The 18,958-nt window shown below is 42.6% G+C and overlaps 2 protein-coding genes across 2 annotated transcripts; both read left to right on the top strand.

The window, feature by feature from the left end:
• Positions 1-117: 117 nt before the first annotated feature.
• Positions 118-5,066, top strand: sf3a1 (splicing factor 3a, subunit 1). Its single transcript, XM_079161608.1, has 16 exons — positions 118-170; positions 295-377; positions 989-1,098; positions 1,188-1,392; positions 1,480-1,731; positions 1,824-1,898; positions 1,990-2,140; positions 2,230-2,426; positions 2,601-2,718; positions 2,805-3,112; positions 3,209-3,451; positions 3,533-3,737; positions 3,876-4,030; positions 4,341-4,442; positions 4,538-4,609; positions 4,705-5,066. Exons 2-16 carry the CDS (start codon positions 330-332, stop codon positions 4,804-4,806), a joined length of 2,343 nt encoding a protein of 780 aa, XP_079017734.1. The 5' UTR covers positions 118-170; positions 295-329; the 3' UTR covers positions 4,807-5,066.
• Positions 5,067-5,322: 256 nt separating this feature from the next.
• Positions 5,323-14,698, top strand: LOC306697431 (TBC1 domain family member 10A-like). Its single transcript, XM_079161331.1, has 9 exons — positions 5,323-5,996; positions 7,383-7,482; positions 8,774-8,881; positions 9,237-9,343; positions 9,435-9,549; positions 10,237-10,302; positions 10,801-10,990; positions 11,085-11,239; positions 12,045-14,698. Exons 1-9 carry the CDS (start codon positions 5,815-5,817, stop codon positions 12,612-12,614), a joined length of 1,593 nt encoding a protein of 530 aa, XP_079017457.1. The 5' UTR covers positions 5,323-5,814; the 3' UTR covers positions 12,615-14,698.
• Positions 14,699-18,958: the final 4,260 nt, after the last annotated feature.

Below are 18,958 nucleotides of genomic sequence, written 5' to 3'. Positions count from 1 at the left end.
GATAGCTTTGTTTGTTTCTGTCCGACACAGCAATGAGGGCGAGGGTGTGTAGCTTGTTGGCATCACATCTCCTCGGCAACCTGCAAAAAAAGTACTGCAAGTCCCATAATGCTTTGCGGTGTGTGTCCGGAAGTAATACGTCTCTGTTGGGTCAACGAAAGCGCGACGCAGTAAGTGTTCCAACTACAGCAAATTTAGACTTTAAGTTGTTATAGATTGCGTTTCTAGCTGAATATATAGTATAATCGGTGGATGTTAAATACATAACTCTTTTTGTTGGTTTGGTGTTTGCAGGTTACTTCCAGTTTTCCCCCAAAAAGGACTTCGCCATGCCGCCTGGGCCTGTTCAAATCGTTCAGCCGGAGCCCAACAACAAGGTGACGAGTTAGCTCATGCTAGCAATGTAGCTACTGTACATACTGTTTGTGATAGGGGGAACTAGTGAACAATTAACTTTTTGCTGTGACATTTTTCAACGAACGTGAATTGCAGAGTAGGTAACGTTGACGTCTATTTAGGATAATCGCCACAAGGCCTAACTCCTGTTAGCTTGGAGTTAACGTTAGCTTCCAGGGTCAATTCACGCACAAAGCTAACGTTAGCTTTAACTAAAACGCAATTTGACGATTTTAAATAATTTTACGTTACCCCCTGAAACTTTTATACTTTTACAGCGACATCTGCATTGTCTACAGTAACCCGAAAATCATTGTGTAGAAGAGATATTCTGTTGACTGTTCATTCATACTGAATTGTGCCGCAAGTTAAATGTTCCTCTCTTTATTGGGGTGGTGACATAAGCATGACCATCAGACAGTTCAAAACATCTTCAAATAAAACTCCTACAAGGGGTAAGGAAGGTTAATGTTATGCAAGTTGGGTGAAGGTTGAAGCTAATGTGTTGGTAGTGAGTGATAGTTAATAATAGGAATCATATTTTTTTAATCTTGCATATTACAAATACCTAACCTATGAATTATGCCAACAGAATGAGGCTCCAGCAGAAGAAACCCCAGCCACTAAACCCATCGTTGGTATCATTTATCCACCTCCTGAGGTTCGAAACATCGTTGACAAGACAGCCAGCTTTGTTGCCAGGTTGGTAACTCCACGTGTGTCTTTTATACAGCTGCAGTCTTCAATGGATTTTATGTCTATGACTAAACAAATTCCTTGTCATTTAACAGGAATGGACCTGAGTTTGAAGCAAGAATCCGTCAGAATGAAATCAACAATCCGAAGTTTAATTTCCTCAACCCAAATGACCCGTACCATGCCTACTACCGTCACAAAGTCAATGAATTTAAGGAGGGCAAAGGACAGGAACCATCTGCAGCTGTGCCCAAGGTTATGCAGCAGGCCATGCTGCAAGCTCAACAGCTTTCTCAGAAAGTAAGACACAGCACTTTAATCTGCGTGTTTTTTTGCATGTCCTTTAATTGATATTTGTTACTAATGTACCTTTGTAATTGTCAATAGGCGCAGGTGATTCAAGAGACGGTTGTCCCCAAAGAACCACCTCCTGAGTACGAGTTCATTGCGGATCCTCCATCAATCTCAGCTTTTGATCTCGATGTTGTCAAGCTCACTGCCCAGTTTGTCGCTCGCAATGGCCGCCAGTTTCTTACTCAGCTTATGCAGAAAGAACAGAGGAACTACCAGTTTGACTTTCTGCGGCCACAGCACAGCCTTTTCAACTACTTCACCAAACTGGTTGAGCAGTACACTAAGGTGACCGCACAAATCGATCCTCTGATATTACCGTTATTGTATGTTTGGGAGGGGATGCTGAACTCTGTTTTGATTTGTCTCGCAACGTGTAGATTCTGATCCCTCCCAAAGGCCTTCTGACCAAGCTGAAGAGAGAGGCTGAGAATCCCAGAGAGGTTATGGACCAGGTAATCCCCTTAAACTGTGACTGTTTCTCCGAGTAAGCACTTAATAGCACGTTGCACATGTTAAGCAGCTGTCTTTCTGCACAACCACCAGGTGAAGTACCGTGTTGAGTGGGCAAAGTTCCAGGAGCGCGAGAGAAAGAAGGAGGAGGAGGAAAGGGAGAAAGAACGTGTGGCGTATGCTCAAATTGACTGGCATGACTTTGTAGTGGTTGAGACGGTGGATTTCCAGCCCAACGAACAAGGTAATATATCCACAATCATTATAATTATTGGGGGGTTACTAAATGTAGCTTGAATAATTTATGTTTACTGGCATCTCTATCTCCCCCAGGCCACTTCCCCCCACCTACCACACCAGAGGAGCTTGGCGCTCGCATCCTCATCCAAGAGCGCTATGAGAAGTATGGAGAGAGTGAGGAGGTGGAGATGGAGGTTGAGAGTGAGGATGACGACGATGAGCGGGAGGTCCGGGCCCAAGGCCAGCCCTCACAGCCTGATCAAGACACACAAGTGCAGGACATGGATGAGGTAAGAAATGATGAAGAAATGAATCCTTGTAAACTGTTGATGCTTGACCAATCGCAGGCTGCCCCCATTTCATTTTCATCCAACTAAATACTTTTTGACCCTCTGTTTAAAAATAAATTAAATACGTGCCGGTTACAACATATTATTATATCCACCCCCTCCTGCTTTCTTAAGGGATCTGATGATGACGATGATGGCATGAAGGCTCCATTGCCACCAGACAACCCTATGCCACCCCCACTGCCCCCAACTCCAGACCAGGTTATCATTCGCAAAGACTACGATCCCAAAGGTAACACATGCTCCTTTAGATGAGGGAATACCAATTGCATAACAAGCTGTACAGTGTGTTGATCTCAAGCCATCTTTTCCTTACAGCTTCCAAGCCTCCACCCTCAATCATAACTCCAGATGAGTACCTCATCTCACCAATTACTGGTGAGAAGATCCAAGCCAGCAAAATGCAGGAGCACATGCGTATTGGTCTGCTGGATCCGCGCTGGCTGGAACAAAGGGACCGCAGCATCAGGGAGAGACAGACCGAAGATGAGGTCTACGCTCCTGGTCTGGATATCGAGAGTAGCTTGAAACAACTGGCTGAGAGGCGAACAGATATCTTTGGTGTGGAAGAGACAGCCATCGGTAAGAAGATCGGCGAAGAAGAAATCCAGAAGCCAGAGGAGAAGGTGGGTACAGTCATGGGTTTATATTACACAGTAAGGGATTAAAGGAATTCCTGAGGTTCTGAATCGGTATGTTGTTTTGTCTTTCCACGTTACCAGGTTACTTGGGATGGCCACTCAGGAAGCATGGCTCGTACCCAGCAGGCGGCTCAGGCCAACATCACCTTGCAAGAGCAGATCGAAGCCATTCATAAGGCCAAAGGACTGGTGGGAGAGGACGACACTAAGGAGAAAATTGGCCCAAGCAAGCCGAGTGATATTCATCACCACCCTCCCATGCCCTCCCAAATGGGTATGCCTAAACCCAGTCACCAAATGATGATGCCTCGCCCACCCCACAATGTAAGTAACTACAAAAAACAGTTAATTTGTAATTAAATTAAATTATAAAACTAATACCTCACTAATGTGTTGATTGAACAGATGGGACCGGTGCGCACCACTCTCCTGTCTGCTGTACCTGTAATTCCAAGACCGCCTATGGCTCCTGTGGTGCGCCTTGCTTCAGGACAAGTTATAGCCTCAATGCCTCCCATGATTCCTGGTCCCCGCATCAATGTGGTCCCCATGCAGTCATCAGGACCTCACATGATGGCCCCCAGACCACCTCCCATGGTTGTTCCAAGTGGTAAGACGAAGGTTTCCATACACTTATCACTGATAATCAAAATACATACATGCAAATATTTGGGACATTAAGGGAACCCTTTCCCACATAGGCCTCCTCATTATCATTTTAAATTGAAATAACTGCTTTTTCTTTCAGCATTTGTCCCTGCCCCTCCAATACCACAACCCCCGAGCTCTGCTCCTGCACCACCATCCCACCCACCGCCACCTCATGATGATGAGCCAGTCAACAAGAAGATGAAGACCGAGGACAACCTTATGCCAGAGGAGGAGTTCCTTCGCAGAAATAAGGTTTGTTAGAGCAGTGAAATGTTATTTGTTTATTTCCAATAGTTAATCGTGAAATCTGCGATCTGCATTTAGACAAAATACAGGATTCAAACTTTTTATTATAGACAAATTTATGGGCAGGGGTTTAAATATACAGATTACAGAGGAACAACCAAATCAAAGTGATGAATATGAGTAAAGTAGGTCAATATTCCTAGATTTCATTACTAAACCAATCTCTTTAGTAATAAAAGTAGATATAGCTGTAACTGATATGGCCAAATTACTGATAGTCTTAGTTTAAACCATGATTTTTCTTTTTCCTCTCCAGGGTCCCGTGGCGGTTAAAGTACAGGTACCCAACATGCAGGACAAGACCGAATGGAAGCTGAATGGCCAAGTGCTGAATTTCACTGTCCCGCTCACAGATCAGGTTTGCAAATGGTGGCATATTGTTTCCCTGTTTTAAAGTGTAAACCAGTGCACCAACTGCATTCTTATGGATCTGCAAATGCAATCTCTCCACAGGTGTCTGTTATTAAAGTCAAAATCCACGAAGCTACGGGCATGCCAGCAGGGAAACAGAAGTTACAGTTTGAGGTAAACTGTTATTTTAATCTTAGCTTTCCTTTTTTTTTACCTTTTTAAACCTGACTTCTAGAATAATACATTATTTCTTTGTTCCTTTTTTTTAGGGCATTTTCATTAAAGATTCCAACTCCCTGGCTTATTACAACATGATCAACGGCGCGGTCATTCACCTGGCACTGAAGGAGAGAGGCGGAAGAAAGAAGTGAGCCATGCAGCAAGAAGAAATATTATACGTGTGAATGTGTTTTTCACTCACTCTTGTCATGTCATTTTAGTTTAATGACAATTTTCAAAAATTATAATGTGCTTGTGTTCTTTTTCTTAATTGTCCCCTTGTAATGCTAAATGAGTTGTACTGTACTGTCTTCACACTATTGGTTCAACTCTTGATTTCTTCATGATGATATACAGTATATAGTAACTTGTAACAACGTGTAGAGACACACAATGCTAAATAAAGGAATAAAAACAATAATTTGCTTGTTGCTTCATGATGTGTAAGGTTAGCAACTAGTTAATGTGATTAATGCAGGCCACGTGCTCTGATGCACGATCATTAGTGATGTAGACTAATTACAACAATAAAAGGTTAGTCTAAACTAAACTTTACTTGGACAGTTAAGATTATATAAAGTGCATGTAACCTAGCGTATTTTTCCAGACACTAGAATTATTTTCTAAGGCAGCCACTAGGGGTTGGTCGACTTGGTCGAGATTAAATCTGTCCAGCTCACTCTGGATGACAGGACAACGAGTCAAGACGTCCTGATAAACTAGTCCGTTTACCATCCAGCATAGTTAGTTCATGTCTAACTATGAAATACAAGCTGACAATACCGGGTTAGTCTGTTGAAGGTAGGATCGTCATAACAATAGTTGTTGATCGTGTTGAGCACTAGCCTTTTAAGGCTAACTTTACGTTAGCAGCCCACCATTAGCTAGCTAATGTTAAATCAGAAAAACCGTTACAGTTTACCTCGCTAACTTAACTCTTAACCTATTTGATGTGTGGCGTTGAAAGCGTAACGGTTCATGACATTTATAGACGGAACAGTAGTTGGGGAAGTTTGAACTCGCGTCCAAGAATCATGGCGTCGATGCGGTTGAGCTCGACAACATATGCAGAGGAGCAAGTCTGACTTCGGGCTGTCAACATTAGCGCCGCTGACGTTAGCTATCCTGGCTAGCCAGCTAGCTCTCTCTCTCTCGCGACCATGGCCAGAATAGAAAACGGCCGTCAATCGGTGGACACAAGGAGCATCCGGACTATCAGCAGCAGTCACATGGACGATGAAAGCTCGTTGGGATCCGACTCGGAGATCAACGGATTCACCAGCGACAGACAAACCGATAAATATGGATTCATTGGTGGGGCACAGCAGCACACGGAGGAGTCGTAAGTTTGTCTCAACTCTTGCCAGTGTCGTCTCATCTGAATTATATAACAGCTGTAAACTAGATTGTTTTCATTCCACTTCAGCCAAAGTGCAGAAAAGGGTCAAAAAGTAGAAGCTAATCCAGCTGTGATTACAGCCCACTAGTTGTGTTAGTGCGTTGTCTTCTGCACGACAGCGCTCGCGACCAGCTGCGTGGCACAATGTGCTGTTTATGCCCAGTGTTTGCCTCACCCGATATGACAAATATAAAAGCTGGAGGCAAGCAGATTAAGACAACATGTAGCATGGTTTGTTATCTTCATTCCGTCATGTAAACCACTTTTTCACAGATATTTTACTTATTTTCGTGTGTAGGAAAAGCTGAAGAAGCAATTCACACTATCTTGTTTTGTTGTTTGATTGCCTTTTGAGACAAGTTGCAGTGTGTTTTTTGTGTTTTTCCTAAGAAGGCCTCTCTTTCTTCCCCTTTTTACTGGGGGCCTGAAACCCACAGCACTGAAATAGTGGAAGGACTGAGTGTAAGTTGTGCCAAGCACTGGTTGGCTGGGAGCTTCCTGTTTTCTGGAGTTTTGGCAGACTTGGAGCCACAGTTCTGGTGCCCCGTTACTAGAGGGCCTCTTTTGGCTCACAGTTTTATAGTTGGTCACAAATCCAGGCTTTAACTTACACTGTGTGGCAGTGATTTGAAGGTAACTCATCCTTGCTTACGGTCTTTAGAAGCTGAAGCTGGAGAATAAGATATTGTTGTACTGATCCCCAACATACAACTTTTTTTAATTTTTGAACTGGAAGAGGGCTTTCCCAAGTTTGACAAAGCTGTCTTTGAAGACGTTTGAACCCTACGATTACAGGCTTGTGTTGATGAGATAATGACATACCCGAGTAAAGCATCAGACCTCATTCTAATGTAGGTTAGACTTGCCTACGTTTTCTTTTTCTGCTTGAGAATGTTATTTGCGGTCCCTTAAGTTTTTTTGAAGTTAAATTACATCACAAAACAGTCAAATCCTGCAGATCTTTGAGGTCTAACAGGCTTTGCCATTAAATTAACTAGATCTGAGTTTGTGTCTTTTATAGTCTCCTCAAAACAAGGTTCGTAGCTTACTGGCTGCATACGAGCAATGGCCACCCATGCAGATCTGATGATGCACTCAGAAAGATGAACAGCCTTGCTGGGGATTTGTTTTGTTTGTTTTTGTCACACCCTCCCAACACACCGCCTATTTATGTTCGGCCAATTAAAATGTTTATTTCAGACTTCCCTTTATTTGAAATGACACTGCCTTTTTCCTCAGCAGCTGTTCAGTCTCATTTGGTTTAATGTTGAATTAATGTGACACAATATGAACTTTATCATCCCTTCCTTTTCTCCATTGCGTCCCCAGAGCTCAGGATTTACCCCCACAGGTGCTCAGGCAAAGGGAGGTGAAGTGGCTGGACATGCTCAGCCACTGGGATAAGTGGATGATCAAGAGATTCAATAAGGTCAGCAGCAAGTATTAACTCAAGAACACAAAATGTCAAATGTCACGTTTGTATGTTTCGTAGCCACGTGGTTGGGCCAGACCTGCTTTTGTTCTCTTTGTTCTCTTTGTTTTAAAACCTTTTTGAAAGCCAATATCTCAGCTTTACACCCATTGTGTCCATGCTGCAAAACTATCAATCCTGACTAGTTTGTATACATGACACATTATTAGCAGCGCTTCACTTGCCTAGCTGGTTCTGTGTGAAACTAATTCAGGACAGAGTTGCAATTTCATGAGTCAGCAGCAGGGCAGGACACAACCCATCCCTTTAACGCCCCATGTGACAAATTGACAGTCTTAGATTCAGGGTGGGGCCGTGGTGACCTCCTATGAGACAGACAACCATGTAATAAAGGTGCTGTGAGGATGAAATATAGCTGTACTCGAATGCAAGGGACAGCCTTTCCTCACAGGAAGAAGAAACGGTGTGTTTGAGCTGCAAGACCCTGTCAAATACCTGACTAGGTCAGGGTGTCTGATCCCTTTATTCTTCATTCATAATAATGTTACAGCTCACCCTCCTTGGGGAAGTGTGTCAGCTTCATATCAGAATAAATAAAAAACAACAACAATATAATCCAGATATTGTAATGCAGCTCAAACCAACACCAGTGTTTGTTCAACCAATCTATTGCGTCAAAGGTGGCTTGTGTATATGACAGATTATGGCTTCACTGCTACTTTGACACCCTGCCCAAGTTATGCTTGAGGTATTCTAAGAAATGTATTTGTGCAACACTGTACACAGTTTGGGTCTATTAAGGCCACTACATTCCTCCTCTGATGCAATGCCAAGCAAAGAAACGAGGAAGTATCTCGGTAGAGTTTCCAGGTTTGTGTGCAGGTATGTTTGACCAAAACCATTTCCCTCCTAACTGCTACAGTAGGTATGAAGTCCTACCTTAGCTCAGCTGTTAGGCTCCAGGGTACAATTATGTTCGCAGACTAGAAAAGGATATTGTATTACTTTAATCTTGGCTTGTGTCAGATGTCTTATAAAATAAACAGTTCATCTTTGTAAATATTGTCAAAAGGGATTTTTCACAGCAGACGGTGAGCCGTTACTCAGTGTCTTGATCAGATAACTCGCGTGTATTCAAGAAAAGGAACCGATACCAAGTGATGGGTCCAGTGCTTTTCCCACAGACTGTGCATATACCAACTTTTATTGACATGTGACAAGCCATTGTCACACTAGTTTCCTTCTCTATATGCTGCTTTATTGGGTGATTTGTTTCTCTGTGGCTCAGGTGAGGCTGCGGTGCCAGAAAGGAATCCCTCCTGCTCTCCGAGGCCGCGCATGGCTCTACCTGTCGGGAGGGAAGGTGAAGAAAGAGCAGAACCCAGGAAAGTTTCAGGTCAGAGAGATTTCTGTTTCACTTCCATCTGTGCAGCTTCTTCTCCGCTGTACTTGGGCTCTCTTCTTGTTTAAATTTCTTTAGAAATCGCTGCCGAAATTGTGGGTTACATCTTTGGTTGAGGACCCTGATGTGTTGGTTACATTTAGTTCAGGAAGTACAAAAAGTCAAATCAACTGTTCGGAGCTAATAATACAGCCTGCATTCTTTTTCAGGATAGTGGAATACAAATCTTTTTAAGCAAGAAGTATTTCAGTGTTGAGGGAGTTTTAGAGAACATCAACTTTCTGAATTGTTTAAAAGCCGTTGGTGTGTAATAAAGACATCTCACTGTGTCCTCTGTGTGTTTTGTCAGGAGCTGGATAGCCAGCCTGGAGACCCCAAATGGGTAGATGTGATTGAGAAAGACCTCCATCGACAGTTTCCTTTCCATGAGATGTTCGTGTCTCGGGGAGGACACGGGTACGCTGTCTGAACATGATGTGACATTACAGACTGGGATCGATGCCACAGTCCTGTTTTGATTGAGTGTTGGTGTTTTGACGCTCCGCAGGCAGCAGGACCTGTTCCGTGTTCTTAAGGCCTACACTCTGTACAGACCAGAGGAGGGATACTGCCAGGCTCAGGCCCCCATCGCTGCCGTGTTGCTTATGCACATGCCTGCTGAGGTACATCCCTCCACCACAGACGCCATATAAACTACTGTGTACTGTCCCCATATGTTGGTAGGCTTTGTGGGCTGTGGAGTTTATTTGTTGTAAGGCTCATTAATATTTTGGTCTTTGAAAGAAAAATCCAACCGTGGATAGAAATCACACGTTTTCTTTTTTAATTACGTTTTTACAGCTCTGTCTTAATTTATGACCTTAGACGGATCTATTTTAATCTGAACCGCACAGAGACGGCCTGCACAGATGATGTCATCTGGAGATAAATCTTGGCGCTGCTCAAGAGACTGAATAATAGTTAGAACATCATGACTCTAGTCACGGTGACCTTTTTGGGCTGTAGATGTAGGTTTTCTAATTCACAGCCATAAAACTCAGATAAATGTCTCTAAAATTGTGCAAATCCCGGCCATTTTAGTTTAGCATTCCCAGCTTCGTTGTTTAGGTTTGTGACCTACGTTAGTGGTAGTGTTTGAACTATGTCACTGTTCTTGTCTTTAAAGTGTTAACATTATTTTGTCTTGTTATGCCGCGTATCCAAAGTGCTTTATTAGAAGTGGCTAGATTTAGTTTTGCTACGTTAACATTTCCAGTGTGAACCGGCTTTCCTTGTGAGCATGCAGAAATGTCCTGTAAAACTAACGGTTCTACTGGGTTTCCTGACGTCATCTGTATGTGTTTCCACAGGAAGCCTTCTGGGGGCTGGTCCAAATCTGTGAGAAGTACCTTCCTGGCTACTACAGTCCTGGCCTGGTAAGATCGAAACACATCCAAGCGTGCACGATGACATCACCAGGTGTTGGAAAGGAATAGAGAGAGAAACAGTAATACATCATCTGACTTTGCTGCTACAACTATAATCCAGATCAACTAGCTGGGCTTTGGCTACGATTAGAGTGAAACTGTGATGCATTTAGTCGTTGCAGTGGTCACAGTGTGAGTGTCATAACTCTCTGATGAAACCAATAGGCGTCGTCAGTCTTGTCAGACCATAATTTATGATTGCGTCACAACACAAGTAAACAATCTTGCGTAATACATTTTTCCTGTTGTCTACTGCTCAGCATTATTGTTTTCTTACTATGTAATTAATTTAAAATGGAAACGATACTTATTAATTGTGTTTCCAGCAACATGACGCATTTGGGCTGCTTGAATATCTACATGCATATCAGGTGTCAGCCCCGACAATAGAGAGTACAATGGCTTTTGTTTTCTCTGTTAATGCTTTCCCACCTGTGTCTCTTTCAGGAAGCTATACAGTTGGATGGAGAGATCCTGTTTGCTCTGCTGCGACGCGTCTCCCCGCTAGCCTTCCGCCATCTGGAGAAACACAAGATTGACCCCATCCTCTACATGACTGAGTGGTTCATGTGTGCCTTCTCCAGGACGCTGCCCTGGGCCTCTGTGCTGCGTGTCTGGGACATGTTCCTCTGTGACGGTAACGACGGCTTGTAGCACTGTCGTTGCAGTGAGACCAGATTTTGTAGGTACAACTTCCTCACACTGGTCCTGACTCTTCTCCCCTCTCCCAGGAGTGAAGATAATCCTTCGTGTGGGTTTGGTGCTTCTGAAGTGCATGCTGGGGACCCGGGAGAAGCTGAAGGCCTGCCAGGGCCAGTATGAAACCATGGAGCTTCTCAGGGCCATAGAGCCTCGATACATGCAGGAGGGCTACCTGGTCCGAGAGGTAAACAGCAGAGGGGCAGCAACATGGCGCACTGACAAGGGAGACTAGTCTTAAACCTGAATGCATGTGTGCAAGTGCCTTGTTGGGAAACATTCACCCTGCTTATTTGTCCATGCATGACATTCTCAATCTCCACCAGGTGCAGGAGGAGTTAAATTAGTTAAATATATCAAAATGCTGAAAGAATTATGTCACACAAGTGCTGGGCCATATAGGCGGGGCCGTGCATATTGTTTTTTTTAGTTGTTGTGGGTCTATTCACTCATATAAACAACCTAAATACAGTCAGTGTTTTTGTCGATTAGTTCATCGATGTTTTGGATGATATTTTGCCTCATATTTTGTCCATTTCTGTTAACGTCGTCTACTACAGAGTCCTATTCCACTGCCATAATCATTTAAAGATGTGGAGTGTTGTGGCGGTCATGAACACTGGGTTCTCAGAAATGCAGCCATGGAAACAGTTGAGACTCTTGAGAGCGTGAATTGAAGTGATACAGAGACAAATTGACCCGAGCGCTGGCTGCTCAGTGTCTGGTTCCTGTGCCAAGCTTTGTGTGAGTCTCTGTCCAGGCTAACAATACCACCTCTTATATGAAGGCTTGTCTTGTCTGCGGATGACCATGCAGCCTTGAGGCCCTTTGGCATTTACTGAAAAAGTTCACATTTTGAGCACAATGGCCAAATGTGGAAGGAACTGTATTGCTGTATGTCTCTTCCCACACAGTTCCTTTGAAAAGGTTTATATATTGAACATGAAATTGACTCCAGCTATGACCTAATGACGTGTCTCTTCCTGTCGCAGATTCTGGAGGTGCCGGTGACGGCGCGAGACGTGGAAAGGGAGAACCACAGCCAGCTGAAGCGCTGGAAGAAGAACCACGGAGAGCTGAATTTCAAATCCCCCCCGAGGATGCACGGCGCTCGAATCATCATGTTGTCCGAGCCGCTAAGACGCCAGGACCTGCAGCAGCACCCCACCATTGTGCTTGAGGTGCCTCCGCCCACCCCGCAGCTCAGGAAGAAGGAAAAGAAGGAAAAGGAGGAAAAGAAAAGCATGAAGAAGAGGAGCAGCATTAAGAAATCCCAGCCTATTGTGGAGATCCCTAATCCATACTCTCTTCCCAGTGACGTTCCACCGCCCCCTTCAGATCCACCAGCTCCTACTCCAGTCAGCAACAAGACGCCGGAGACTGTGCCGGAGACTGTGCCGGAGACTGTGCCGGAGACTGTGCCGGAGACTGTGCCGGAGACTGAAACAGACCCATCTCATCAGCAGCAAGCGCCTCCTACAGACCTTCCCTGTGCCAAAGAATCTCCTCTTAAGCGATCCACACAAAGCCTTAGCAGCACAGAGCAGGATACATACCTGTAGCTCTACAGCAGTCAGTGTGTGCGTGTGTGTGTGTGTGTGTGTGTGTGTGTGTGTGTGTGTGTGTGTGTGTGTGTGTGAGTGAGTGTCAACGGAGCACCAGCACCCTTCAGCCAACGACCAGCCAGCCTTGCCAAGGTCTATTATTCTAATGTTGGACTGTTTAGTATTCATTTATTCATTTTAGACACCGTTTTGCCTATTGCATTACTGTGATACACTAAAGCATCATGGCGACAACTACTTTGATGCTTACGCCATTTCTTCACGTGAAGCTGATGTTAGCTCCTGTTGATGCTGTTATTCAGACCTTAAGTATTCTGTCTGCAAGAGAGACGTGTTACTGAGTCATTGGGAGCAACGTCATGTCGTCATAGCAGTGTGGTTTAAAATGGGACCTAAAGAACAATGAGGTGCCACAGCTAATGCAGCCTTTCTATACATTTCCACTCACATTCAACACTATTGAATTCATTAGTCATACTGTGCAGAAGGTGGATGTAAATTGTCCAACTCTATGCTTTTATCAACGCCATTATCTTTCACTCAGCGTTTCGTTCACTAGAGGGCAGCGTGGCCGAGCTTTCAGCTGTTACACTCCCTGTTGGTCACAGCAGGGATGGGATTCCTTTAAAGGATTCACTAACTTTGGGAGGTACAACTCTGAGATTGAGCTTCTGTTTTTGTGTTGTTTTGTTTCCAGTAAGGGAGCGTGTGCATTTCATGTTTTTTGTTCTTAAATTTGAATTGACCCATGAGATCGAGTCACACGACACTGTGTTCATGCACGTCTTTTCCTACGACCCTTATTTAACGGACAGTTTAAACATGACATTAGTTGATTGTGCATACCCTGCTAGTGCACAAATGTTCATTTTTTTTTTTTTTTTTTTTCAGAATGTGTAGGATATATGTGATTTAACTCCCAATATTCACTGTGCCAGGCACTTCCAGACACTTTAGAGCAGCGGTAACTCCCGTTACTCTGGCAGCAGAGAGGAGCACACTGGACATTCCTCACTGGATGACACATTCCTGCCTTGTTAAAAGCTTATCAGTCTGAAAGCTGTCTCTTGCCAAATGCAATTGTGTATAATGTGTGTATTTGTGCATGTGTTTCCTGTGACAGCGAGTGAGTGCAAATCACCTTAATTGTGCTGACCTTCCTCTTGGCTTTGCTCAAATATCCAGTTAGAGCCAAGAAGATCTTGTGTTGGGTCTGTTTTTTTTTTAAAATATATATATATTATGCTAGAAGTTCCAAAGCAGATCAAGACTGTTGTTTTGAGATGACCTACAAACGCTACCTGTGACCAGGCGTACTCCGTTTGAACAGTCAAGAGGGAGCAAATGATTTCAAGATGTCTTTGGGATATTTGTAGCATTTCTCTTTTGAAAACCTGGCTCATTTGTTTGCGAACTATGTCGACGTGCAGGGGTTGTGAGGCTTAATTCTTTCTTTTTTTTTTCAAAGCATATTGGACAATCCTTTTTTTGTGACGGTCCAAGTCTGTTTTCACCACAATGATACAAAGTAAAGGGAGTTTTGACAAGCTTGAGCACACATGTGTAAGATGTGTTTTTGTATATGATTAATATAAAGAAAAGTCTGCTAAACAATGCATGTGTTGGGTCAGTTATAAAGAGCAGTGCGGTTTAACAGGTTAACACATTGTCAAGCAGCCACTTGCCTGTATGCAGTAGTTTTTTAGTTGCTTACATTACACACCTCACATTTCGCTGATGTTATATTTTAATTTAATGCTCATTGTGTAGATACATGTAAAATAACAATTTGTTTTGTAATGAAATCTATTTTTCAATGTATAACGCTATATTTTATGCAGCAGTTACATAAACCGAGGACACATCTCTAAATAATTTGAAGTGTAGGACAATATCTTTGTAACACTAGAAAAATCTGAAATTTGTGGCTAACTTTTACAAGTGAAAATGATTTTGTTACTCTAAAGATGAATTGGTGTTACTTTATCATTCACATTAGGATTATTAAAGAGATGTTTGACAAACATGGGGCAGTATGCATCATCATGAGCTTAAATTTGACAAATAAATCTTTGTTTAAAGCCATCATAAAACCTTTTCTTATTTCGCCTGTTTTAATTGATGACCATAAGTTGGTTAAATATTCTGTTTTTACCACCAGATGGAGCTCCAGTTATCCCGTTGAATTGAGCAGTGGTTTATGTGCATGGTGCTGTGGCACCCTGGGGCGTCATAATGAAGGGCCTACGGGTTTTAAAACTTGTCTAAGACATGCAGTAAGTTCACAGCTGCGGTTGGTGACAGCCTTACCTTCAAACAAATCTCTAGAAATACATTTAAACAATTAGCATACTCAATTTCTTTTTTACATTTTTGTTCATATCAGAATCAGCTTTATTGGCCATGTTTGCAAATACTTAGAAGGAATTTGGCTCTGGTTTCTCTGTTGCTCTCAACGTACATACACAGAAATAGACAAACAGAAAACAAGGACAACAAAATACAGCAAAGGTAAGCATAAACATTTAACTGTTATGGACACATAAATATATATACAAAGTATATATATATGATCGTAATGAAATGGAGACAAAAGTGCAATAGTGCAGAGTACAAGGATGCTTGAATAAACATGGAAAGATTGTCACAGGATAATTTATGTAAATGAGGTGGAATATATTTTACAGCGCAGAGCAACATTTATGGTTGAAACTGCTTATTTTATTTCTGAGAATAACTTAATATTAATTCATATAGTAAATGGACTGCATTTATATAGTGTTTTATCTAGAGCACTTTACAATTTTCGATGTCAGCGAGCTACCAAGCAAGGTGCTGGTCTAGCCGTCTGAAGCACATATTGACACATATTCTACATCACTGTTATTTGTTATGTTAGGTTTTTAACATCAATTATAACTATGCACATGCAGTCTTGCACAGGTGCTGTGTGTGTGTGTGGGGTGGGGTGGGGGGGGGGGGGGGTATGGGGGTGCCACGATTTATAGGAATAGTTTAACATTTGGGGAAATGTGGTTATTTGTTGTCTTGCTGAAAGTCAGAGGAGAAGATTGACTCTTGGCCACACATATGTTTTGTACGGTAAATATGAAGCTACAGCCAGCAGCCAGTTAGCGTAGCTTAGCACAAAGACTGGGAATGCCAGTCTAATTGACATGTGATATCTTGGTTGTTTAATGTATTCAAAAGAAATGGGATATGTGCTGGAAAATGTTTTGGTCTTACTAAGTGAGCTTTAGAGGTGCTGATGGATCTGTTCCCGTCTCCAGTCTTTATATTAAGCTAAGCTAACTGGCTGCTTGCCCCCCTGTAGCTACATATTTAGCATACGTATGAGAGTGATATCAAACTTCTTATCTAACTCTGCTAAAAAAAAAAAGTGATTCAGTATATTTACCAAAGATGTGAAACTTTTCCTTGAAACAAATTTAAACAGTGGTTACCAAAGTGGGGTCTGGGATTTCAGAGCTTTCTAAATATATGATGACTAGTTACATTTCTCTACCACTGTTAGTATAATGATGGAATTTAGACTCTGCAGTGATCAACTTTGTAATTCTGCGCAGTCAAATCTATCACCTCAGATAGTACTACGTAGTACAACATCTTATCAAATGGGAGTCTATGGTCTGGTATATATTGAAAATGAAAAAAAGATAGTGTATCTAGTCATGACACAAATATTTGACCTTTCTACTCAAGGCTATTTCTTCAGCTACAAAACGTCCCCCCGTCCCCCTGCCCTAAGAAGTCATTCCTGGTCTGTCTCCTCGTTTAGACTAATAACAGGTTGTTATTCTTTTCTTAATTCACTGTTTGAACTGCCGACTGCCTCGTTTCTCCACCTTGAGGTGTGGGTATATTTTAAGGTTTTTGCCTCAGGCTTGAAAGAGTTCATTGCAAATTGCTACCTTGATGACCTCAGAAAGCCCGCTAACTGGTTTCTAATCGTCCAGCAAGGCGTGAGCTGCAGCTGTTGACCTCTGGTCACAAGGGACTCAGTAATTACAAGAGCCAGTTGCACATGATGTGGAAATAATTGTCTGTACAATTACCATTTGCTCTATATGACCAGTCTAACTGCAGGTAGGTCAGGTGTGTGTACATATGATTAATATCTCACTTGAAAAACAATACCTGTCAATAACTAATAATCATACTTACCCATTCTGTCATTCTACCAAGCCATTATGGACCATTATGGGATCAGGTTGATGTTTGCTCACATGAGGCACAGCAACAGTTAATGGTCTAGGTCTCAGAGGAATGCATGCACCGTCACGCTTTCCCTCTTTGCATCGGACACCTGGCCCTCTTTCAGTGCCACCGTGCCATTTACATCTCAAAGGGGGACAACCAAGAAGGCTCTCTCTGTGCTCTCTTCCTTACTCCAGAAATGATCTGATTTATCTCTTCATCAACGGAAATATATGCCTTTAGAGGGCCATCCCGCCCGTCTCATCCCCAGCTAACCGAGATGGGAGAGGGAGCAGTAAAAAGAAAGACTTGTGATCCTCCGTGTGATCCCAGACCCAACGGACCCCTGTCACAGTGCTTGATTCATGTGATGCGGGTGACTTTCTCTCTGCTCCCGAGCTCAATGTGTTAAGGCGCAGAGGGGGTGGATGGCATAACGCAAAGCAAAGGCGCCTGTGTTCCTGAGGTATCCGATTCCCACGTTTGATGGAGCATGACAGGTTGGCTCAGGTCAGATTAAAAGGCCACAGTAACAAATATGAGGGCAGACATTGTGATCGTCTGTGCAGGTGAACTTTCCGAGGCAGTGGGAATAAAAAGTTATTTATTGCACTGAGGGAAAACATTAGTCTTTTTGACATTGAGAGAGGGGGGCGTCCCTGCGCGAGAGCCAAGGTGGATAATTGAATCATCCCTGTGTTGTTCTTTCAGGGTGCACCTCTTCTGTTCATCTGCCAAAGGAAAGGAAAAAAAACTCACCTTTATCATCCGCTTGTAGCATTACGGATGACTGTGTTCTTTTTTCTGAATTAGACCTTTAAAGCTAATCATTTATAACCGCTCTTCATTTCTGCAGCATTGTAATACGTTTGTCATGAATACTATTTGCCTCCAAGTCTCTGGCGCTGCCACGACAGCTCTCTCTCTCCAGACATAGCTCTGTAAATATTCTCCATCCTCTGGCTCTCAGCTATGTTGGACCACCCTAAACATAAACTACTGTTTCAACATTAGCAGGCATTTATAACATTATTTAAGTCTGGAGCTGTGCCTGCAGACTTATTCCATCATGTAATATATAAGGCTCTGTGTACCTTGGACTAGAGTTTTGGCACCTATGCTGTTTCCACCGTATGATTTTGCTTCCATTTATGGTCTACTTATATAAATGGTTAATACTTAGCTGGTAAATTTAACATAGAATAATAACTAAAAATCCTCATGGGTGCATTTAGTAAAATACCTTAAATGTCATCACAGTTCTCATTCATCAGAGACCATATGAAAGTTATTCAGGGATGAACTTAATGTTTGGATTTGACCCTCCCCTTTAATAGCAAAAATACAACAACCTCCAACCTAACTTCTCAACTTGGCCCCTGATTTTAAGTTCAAATAATATGTTAATAGAACAATTACTTTTTATAGAGCCCAAAAATCACACAATAGTAGTGGAACTACTTGCCAAAATAATGACAAATAAGAAATAGTGCATTTTGTTTATAGGGGCACAGGCTGAAGTGTTTCAGCATTATAACGTTTTTTCTTCACGCAATAGTAAGTATTTTGTTGATCGTGCATTATACTATCGGGTAACAATATATGAAATTTGACCGTAGTTCTGTTATAAAGGGAAGTGCAGGTGACTGTTGGCTAAGGGAAAAAACTGTGCCTTCTAGAGAGATAATCTTCAATTAGTATTAACTAAAAGATCCACATCCACTGCCTCAAAACTGACATAGTGGTCCTACTTACAGCTAGAAAACATGATTGTTGTTCTAACTATTTTGAACCCAATACTTGGGCATGGAAAAATGTAAATAAATGTAAGGTCATCCTCCTCGTAGCTCCCCCTCCCCTTTTTCATAAAGTCCCTTAGCACAACTTAAGAAACGAGCCATTTAGTGGGTTTAGGGGGTTCAAATCACATGAAGCAACAAGGTGAGATCTAAACGTGCGGGTGAGTGGTAAAAAGGTAAGTGAGGCATAGTAATTGTGTCTGCTAATCACCTGCCCGCTGCTGCGCCTACAGGGTATTTTAGATCCAAACGATGGGTGTGTGGGGGTTATGTGGGGGTAACTGCTGCACACCTGCATGTCTGTCATACACCTTGAGGAGTTTT

Source organism: Pholis gunnellus (genome assembly GCF_910591455.1).
Source record: "Pholis gunnellus genome assembly, chromosome: 6".
NCBI classification, from domain to species: Eukaryota; Metazoa; Chordata; class Actinopteri; order Perciformes; family Pholidae; genus Pholis; species Pholis gunnellus.
This window is presented reverse-complemented; position numbering and strand designations above follow the sequence as displayed.